Source organism: Hemibagrus wyckioides, linkage group LG19 (assembly GCF_019097595.1).
Source record: "Hemibagrus wyckioides isolate EC202008001 linkage group LG19, SWU_Hwy_1.0, whole genome shotgun sequence".
Taxonomy (NCBI): domain Eukaryota; kingdom Metazoa; phylum Chordata; class Actinopteri; order Siluriformes; family Bagridae; genus Hemibagrus; species Hemibagrus wyckioides.
This window is the reverse complement of record NC_080728.1, coordinates 16,821,436-16,830,000: the sequence shown is the minus strand read 5'-3', so window position 1 is coordinate 16,830,000 and position 8,565 is coordinate 16,821,436. Positions and strand designations below refer to the sequence as shown.

The 8,565-nt window shown below is 38.0% G+C and overlaps 1 protein-coding gene across 1 annotated transcript in view; it reads right to left on the bottom strand.

Annotated features, from left to right (window-relative positions):
* The window catches only part of pnpla3 (patatin-like phospholipase domain containing 3), an 11,123-nt gene extending 3,911 nt beyond the window's left edge, over nucleotides 1–7,212 (bottom strand). The window contains exons 1-5 of the mRNA XM_058417233.1: nucleotides 6,877–7,212; nucleotides 5,552–5,784; nucleotides 4,633–4,698; nucleotides 2,239–2,448; nucleotides 1,054–1,114 (exon numbers count right to left, since the gene is read on the bottom strand). Coding sequence (XP_058273216.1) covers nucleotides 1,054–1,114; nucleotides 2,239–2,448; nucleotides 4,633–4,698; nucleotides 5,552–5,784; nucleotides 6,877–7,063 — 757 coding nt within the window. The 5' untranslated portion in view covers nucleotides 7,064–7,212. The remainder of the gene's footprint in view (nucleotides 1–1,053; nucleotides 1,115–2,238; nucleotides 2,449–4,632; nucleotides 4,699–5,551; nucleotides 5,785–6,876) is intronic.
* Nucleotides 7,213–8,565: the final 1,353 nt, after the last annotated feature.

Here is an 8,565-nt window from a genome sequence, read left to right as displayed (position 1 = left end):
ATGTTTTACAAATTTGCTATTAACAAAAAAAAAAAAGGTTTTCTGTAAGGAGTACAGTATCCAACTTATATGGAAGGAGTCTCCAGTGTTTTATAATTTTTGTAATAGTTCCTTCGTGGGAAAATCTTGTTTGAGGAGATTCTCTGTAACGTGAAAAGCTGACATTTTTTTCTCACTGACTTCATAGGATAAACAGAGAGGTTGCTGCTACAATCTATAGCATGAGACGAATGTTCCACATCATTAAAGGTAACTATAAACAGATAAAAAGACAAAACTGTCAAATTGTGATATGAATGAACTTTAGGGTAGTAACTACATACCCCCATGTGTTTCATTCTTTACCTCAGCAACTAAATAATAAATCATTACTAATCAGCTTTTTCTCACTAACCCAGTCCTGTCCTGTCCTGTCCATGCACAACAGACTTCAGATATTAAACTAATGTACAGTTAAACAATATACAAAGCAGACATACACTACCAGTCAAAAGTTTGGACACATCTTCTAATTCCATGGCCTTTCCTGATGTTTATTTCTTTCTACATTGTAAAACAATGCTGAAGGCGGCCGAAATCCACAATAATGTCCTTTGAACAGTTGATATTGAGATATGTCTGCTACTGATGCTCTGTAAAGCCTTCATAACGGCTCTAATCTGAGGTGCTGTTAATGGGTGATTTCTGAGGCTGGTAACTCTAAATGAACTTCTCCTCTGCAGCAGAGGTAAGTTTTGGTCTTGCTTTACTTGCGTTTCATCATGGTGCTTGATGGGTTTTGCAAATGCACTTGACAATACTGTTCTTGCAACAACTATTCCAGAACACCTGACCTTCGTGTCTCAAAATAACAACTGACTGTTTTTTGTTGTCATTACATATGGATTACTTAAGTCCATGTGTGTTATTTCATAGTTTTGAAATCTCCAGTATTGTTCTAGAATGTAGAAAATAAATCCCTAAACAAAAAACATTGAATTAAAAGGTGTGTCCAAACTTTTGATCGGTAGTGTAGTTACATGTAAGCAATTTAAAATGTATTTCTATACTCACTGTTTTCCTCGAGGAATCGTAGCGCATCTTTATAGCCCTGCTGACACATCTCTGCCATTACCTGTAAAAAGAGACACAATACAGTCCAGTTGCCCTGGATGACTGTAAACTCAGAGTAAACAGAATCCTGGGTTATGCTTTCTGGCGTTTCTCACTACTCATACTTTACCCTGGGTTAACGATAACCACTGGCTTTTCATGATCAGACGTTTCACACTGTAGATTCCTAAACCATTCTTATTTTACATATTTTCGCTGCAACTCGATACATTTTCTCTATCATTCCTCTACCTGGGGTTAAAAGCAGGGTTTAGAACAACAATACCCCAGGGTTAGGCTCACTGTGAAAAGCCCTTATTATAATCTATTCTTTGAGGAATACATTCTATACAATAATCTATAAAGCTTTATAAAGATTCTGAACAACCCACAAAAAAACCCCCATAAACCTACAATTATTTTCTGACAGGAACATAAACATGAGCAGTTGTATTACTTATACACTGAGATCCTCGTAAACATGCAGATTTTACCTCCTGCTTATGTAACTGAGATATGTTGCACATGCTGACAAATGTACAGTGAAGAGACAAGTAGAGTGGAGGAGGAGGAGCAAAAGGAGAAAAAGGAAAAGCAGGAGGAGGAGCAGGATAAGGAGTAGGAGGAGGAAGAGGAGCAAGAGGAGGAGCAAGAGGATGAGAAGGAGGAGGACGAGGATCAAGAGGAAGAGAAGGAGGAGGAAAAAGAGGAGGAGGAGAAGGGAGAGGAAAAAGAGGAGGAGGAGAAGGAAGAGGAGCAGGATGAGGAGGAGAAGGAAGAGGCTCAAGAGGAGGAGAAGGAGGAGGAAAAGGAGGAGGAGGAAGAGGAGAAGGAGGGAGAGAAGGAGTAGGAGCAGGATAAGGCAGAGAAGGAGGAGCTAGAAGAAGAGTAGAAGGATAAAGAAGGAGGAGGAGCAGAATGAGGGAGAGAAGGAGTGGAATGAGGAGTAAGAAGAGCAGGAAGAAAAGGAGAAGAAAGAGCAAGAGGAGAAGCAGGAGGAGGGAAGAAGCAGGATGAGGAGTAGCAGGGGGAGCAAAAGGAGGAGGAGCAAGAAGAGGAGGAGGATGAGCAAGAGAAGCTGGAAAAGGAGTAAGAGGAGGTGGTAGAGAAAGAAGAGGAGGAGGATCCCTCCTGCAGCACTCTTACCTTAGGCTCGGGAGGGAAAAACACTTTACTGAGCCTGCACACGTTTCCCCAAGTGACCTGAATGCTGGTGTTGGTGAATCGCAGCTCATGGAAGCTGCTAGAATTGTCCTTGGGGCAGATGTCACTTTCTCCAGAGAACGGTGAGATGGAGATGGTGTTCTTCAGCTCTGACTGGGGCAGATTATTGCTCATCCCACCATCAACATACCTCTGTGAAGACAGAGAAAAAACAAACACTTCCTCATAACAATGAAGACTTTTTTTCTTTAAAACTTTTTAATCCTGCCTTGGCTTTATAGAAAGATTACAGAACGGAGATAAGAAGCCAGGTTTACCAAAACATAAATACAAATTACGGTCATAATAATTGTTTTAATATTTTTTATTAAAATAATTATTTTTAGACATTCAGTGTGTTAATGTTTTATGTTTGGAATTTTTTTAATTTCCTCCCTTCTTGCTTTTAACCTGTCGCCTTAATAACAATAATAAGATCTTCACTTAAGATAAACACCTAAGAGAAACATATTTCAGTCAGGAAAGTTTTTTAATTCCAAGTAAAAACACAACAACTATCCAAAGCAAAACAGTACACCTTCTGTGCCTCCGAAACCCAGACTGCCACAGTGTCAGTGTGTGTAAAATCATTTAATCTGAGTCTTATCAGTAGAAGTGCTGGCTGCTCCTCACGTGAATACGGTCATCCATGCCTCTGTCTACCAGTAGCTCAGCAGCTCCACCAATAAAACATTCAGTGTTTATTATGTTCCTGATATTTGGTGACAGAATCAGCCTCATTTTGGTGTAACTGGTCATAAGGTCATACTGGGATCTGTGCCGGCACGCAACATGGCACTGATAACATCTAACAATGTCTGAGTAAAGTCCAGATATACAACTGAAACTGGTTCTTCATGATTCGAGCAGATTAATATGGCTGAGTGCAAAAGTTTGCACACCCCTTTGTAAACACTACTTTGTTTAGTCTCAGGGGTGTGAAAACTTTTGCACTCAGTTGAATTAACTCGTGCCAAGACCCTGAGGGTTTAGTTCCTTTATTATTACTAAGTTTTAATGTTACGATATAAATAGTAATGGGAAATAAATATTTCCTAGTTATACCACAGCTTATTGGTCAGATTGGTCTTCTTACTTTAAGGTGTTTTTCTTTCCTAACAGCAGCTCTAACAGGACAACAAAGTCGTATATGGTGGACATGCCACAAAATCCTATAATAATCCTATAATAATGGAAATAAAAACTTTTTTCAGCATTTATTATGTAAGGAGTCTCCAGTGACTTGAACTCTTTTTCCCAGAAGCCAAAACATAGAATTTCCTTCCTGTTTGTTTTTGTTGTGTCCATGTTCAGCACTGCATGTCTTTCTCATGTCAGACTCCACAGCGGTGGTTAATATGAAGCTCATATGAAAGTAGACACTCAGGACTTTGTAGCAGAGTCTGTAATGTATTTCTAATTTTATCTAGCCTACTAGACACAATATATTCATAGAAAAGTTCCAGATTATTTCTTTTTTCCCCACAAATGTTTCTATCTTCAAAGTAAATGTTGATATCAAACCCATTTCTGCTCTCTGAGACGCTCCAAGGGCTTGTTCATAAATATCGAAAATTTGAAGGTCTTTATCTTCAAACACTAAAATTCAGTATAAAGTTATCCAACAGAGGGAAAAACACACGTCTTACAATAAAAGCCAACAGAGTCCTGAGTTATTTTACAGTATATCAGACTCACAGCCAGAACATCATTCATTTCTTTACACTGATTGAAAACGTCTCATAAGTGGAACACAGACATACTGGTGACAATGGTTAAACAGGTTTGGATTCCTTTGACTTAAAATATTCACTCTCTTCCACTCTGATTGTCATGTACCGTCATGTATAGAAACTCTAGTTTTGGTGCTTTTGGTAAGTTTGTGATTGTTTTTTTGAGCTTCGTTTATATATTTTAGTTCCTTCTTTTCTTCCGAAAATGCAGAACCACAGAGTTTCGAAACTGTCAGCTGGCTGTTTTGAACCAATGTGAACCCTGGAGGTTTTAGGAGGAGTTATTTGCATATGTCTAGCTGCCTGTCCTGAAAAAGAGCTTGGCTGTGTTCCAGCGCTTTCTAGTACACAATGTACAGAGAAGATACGCTTTCCAGGAGGAGGAGCAGAGCAGAACATGCACCTGACTAACTCATTTTTAGCTGATTTTCTGTAGCCCATAGCTACAACATCCTACTCAGAGTAATAAACTCATCCATATCTGCCAGGTCTGATATATCTGAGTCTCAGTGACTCACCTCTCCAACACAGCAAGCTGAGTAACTGAGTGTAATAACAGTGTAGGTGATCATAAACGACATGAAACACATCACTCGACACTTACGACTCCACGGAAAGCAGGAGGAAACAAACCACAAAAGACTGGGATGAAGCTGCTACAGATGAGGGCCTGGGAAAAAAGGAAAAAGGGATCATTTACTTTAAATAGACTTCAATAGCAACTTAATCTCAAGCAGTCATAAAGACAACATCTTGTCAAATAAGCGCTCGACGTTTAGCGTGTGCCGTCAACAATAATAACTATTTCAGTCCAACTCCTGTATTTCATGCATCTCATCTTGCATTATTCACCATTTTATTTTCTTCATAATTTATCGTATAAAAACAATCTATAATATAGGTGGATTTATCTATTTTTTTTCCATTATAAGGTTAACAATAGAACTAATATAAATATTTAATATTATAACAGAGAATTTTAATTTTTAATGTTAATTATTTCTAATAAAAAAAGATCTGCTAATACATGAGCACTTCAAATTTTAAATAAGTATAAATATCTACTAACATAATTTAATACATTATATTTGTTTATTTGATGTTTGTATAAACTAATAATAATAACAACAACAACAACAACAACAACAATAATAATAATAATAAAAAATCTGTATGACATAATTACTAATAATTTACATAGTTAATAAAAAATTAATTAATTAATTATTGAAATAAGACATTTGAACAAAATAAAGAATTTCAAGCTATAAGTGAGTAAAAAAAAATCTAGAAATAGGTTTACTACTCTTATATAGGATTTATTATTATCTTATAATGAAAAATAATGATATTCAAGACCTGTATATTCAAGATATTTTCTCTTCCACTGAACATCCTCACTGTATTCTTGATATGAATGAAATTTCTTTTCTCCTCTTCATTATATCCTAAGGGTGTAAAAAATTTTGCACTTGACTGTAAGTGTTATCTGTGTCTCTGTCTCCAGTGTCCAGCTCCCTCACCTGAATGAGCTCATCTTTGGAGCTGAAGTCAGAGACCAGGACGTTCTCGCCGTCACTGACGCGTGTGAGAGACACACACAGTCTGCCGCTGACCAGTGTGTGTGCGTTTTCAGGCAGGTCTCTCTGCAGGCCCAAGCGCAGCACTTTCACCAGGTTGAACGTGGGATGCAGAGGACCAAGGTTGCGCTTCCGGGCCTCCTTAGCAACATCGATCACATTCCCACAACATTTTTCTGCAACATGAAAACAAAAAATGATAAACTGCCAACAAGGATGAACAACACACAAAGATAGAATTCACAGAAGGATAAATTACATGCAAAGACAAACCACTTAAAAGGACAAACTACCCAGAAGGATAAAATACCCATAAGGATCAACTACCCACAACGGTAAACTACACACACAGATAAACTACCTACAATGATTAACTTAACCAACATGGTTAAACTAGACACATGGATAAACTACCAACAAGGATAAACCACACACACACACACACACACACACACGGATAAACTACCTACAATGTTAAACTACAGACACATGAATAAACTACCCATGGATAAATTACCCACTAGGAGGATAAACTAGAAACTAACAAAACTAAACAAAAGGACAAACTATCACAAGGAAACATACAATCTAAATAAAGCTACATGAACCATTCAACAAGTCTAACTTCTTAGCTTTTTATTCAGTTTTAGACTTGAATGTGTATGATTCAATAACATAAAGCTATTTATACCGTATTAAATTGTGCTGTGTAACACAAATAAAATAATTTTTTAACAAATAAATAATCCTCCTGTCAGTTTGGCAAACATGTCAGAGCTCATTGAGATCAGATGACGGTGCTGCAATAAACACTGCAATAAACTAAACACACTTTACTTTCTCTTTCACATCCAAATCTCCCTCCTGCTTCTGTGTATAGCTTCACATGTAGCTTTCAACCTTTTGCTGTAATTATAAACACTGTCCTATGTTCATCCCAGGACTTTTACTAGCTCTGTTTCTATTGTACTCTTCTACCCCTGCATACTGTAACGGCTTATAACCGCAGTATCCGGTGTCCCCCTGAAGAGGGCGAGTTCCCTTTCTTTCCAGCTTTCTTTCTCGGCTTGTTTCGGAAAGTTTTTCAATAACATTAGGGTTTCTGTAAAACTGCACTGTGTCGTCACAATAAAGGTCTACTGTTAAAGTGTTGTTAATGCATATGTTGTACCTACAGTGTGTGTGTGTGTGTGTTGTGTTGTGTGTGTGTGTGTTGTGTGTGTGTGTGTGAGAGAGAGAGAGAGAGAGAGAGAGAGAGAGAGACATACCTAAGCATAATCCGCTGGTGAGGACAGCTGCATTAAGAGCTCCAGCTGAAGCTCCGTAGATCTTGTTGGCTCGGTGGACGAGGTACGGCGCGCGCTCCAGGAGGCAGCTGGACACACCGAGGTGGTAAATCCCTAAAAACCCGCAACCGGCGAACGACAGGTTCCATCCCGCACTCAGGTCCAACATTGCCGCAGATTAAGAAGAACCTAATTCGTTGTTTGCTTAGTAACGCCGGTGGTTTTCACCGGTCACCGGTGATGCCTCCCCTCGCCGCCGGTGAAGCCGCTGGTCACTGCGATTTTCATTCAGTCCATATCGCGTTATGAGCCGTTCAGCCAATAGGAAGTCGTCCACGATCCTCCTCCTTTTACCCTCCCATTACCCCTCTGCCCCCTCCCTTCGCCACCACCGGGCAGCTCTTAAAGGGAAAAAATCCCACTTCTAAATCAGGCTTAAAGTGAACTGTTCATTCGAGGTTTATAATTTCCTTTCAAATACAGGGCACACAAATTAAAATAAAACCTCTGATGCAGTAGAGGGCGTTTATGGTCGTCTTAGAGCACATATGGACCTGCAGAAACTTCTTGAACATTTTTCTCACTCTAGGACATCAGGAAAGCCTGGATAATGTGTGTTAGAGCAAGGAAAATACCAAAATATTCATGATTTAATTTTTATTTATTTATTTATTTTAATTAATCTTATTACTAGGTCTATTTTTACATCCAGGTTTTCTCTATAGCTCACAATGGTGTTCAAATACATGTTGAGCTTGGTGTAGTGGGATCTACTTAAAGAGATCGATGCAGCGGTGCTTTAGCCCTTGCCAGCTCTCTCAACTCCTTGTTTGTACACTCCACTCAAACAGCCACCATGCTAATGTCACCCACAACACCATTACATTCATCATCTCATAGACCACTAATTAGCTGAGCAGAGTCTCTGCTGTAACTCAGTATCATATAGCTGTAACATTTGCACCAGCATCTTCACTTGGATTTGTCATTAAAATGATGTCTAACACTGCTGGGAAAATACTCTTTATATTTATACCTTACTGTTCTCCCTTATTTTATGTTGGAACTATTTTTGTGACTGCAATAGAAATATTAATGTCTTTGTCACATCAGTGCATCACACAACCACTAACTTTTTAAAGCAAACCAAACTATAGCACCAAGCACCAACTCAGTTATTAAGTAATGAATTTTATAAAGTAATAAATCTTCAGCGTGCAGATTTCATTTATGTTGTTAAGTTTAGGAATTCTTAAAGGATTTATATTTCTATTAATATGGCAGAGGTTGTGCTGAATAGCCTGTATGACACTGCTTAGAACAAGTGTGTGTGTGTTTGTGTTTGTGTGTGTATATATATATATATATATACACTATAAAAAGGTGACTTCTTTTACATTACATTAGATCATGGCATCCAGATTAGACTGTTATCTTCACAAGCTTCCGTGTCCAATGATTTTGCATGCTCTTATAGATGCTTATAGAACAAGGTAAGAATGTAGAAAAGGAAAAATAGGAAGTATAAAAAATACTGTTTAGATATGAATAACAGTGATTGGTGATAAACAGTATACAGTAGAGGTATTCTTGGTCTTAGTAACATATGGTAAGATATTGTGCAACGTTAATATAGTATATAGTATATTTCTTCAGATATAAAAACAGAGC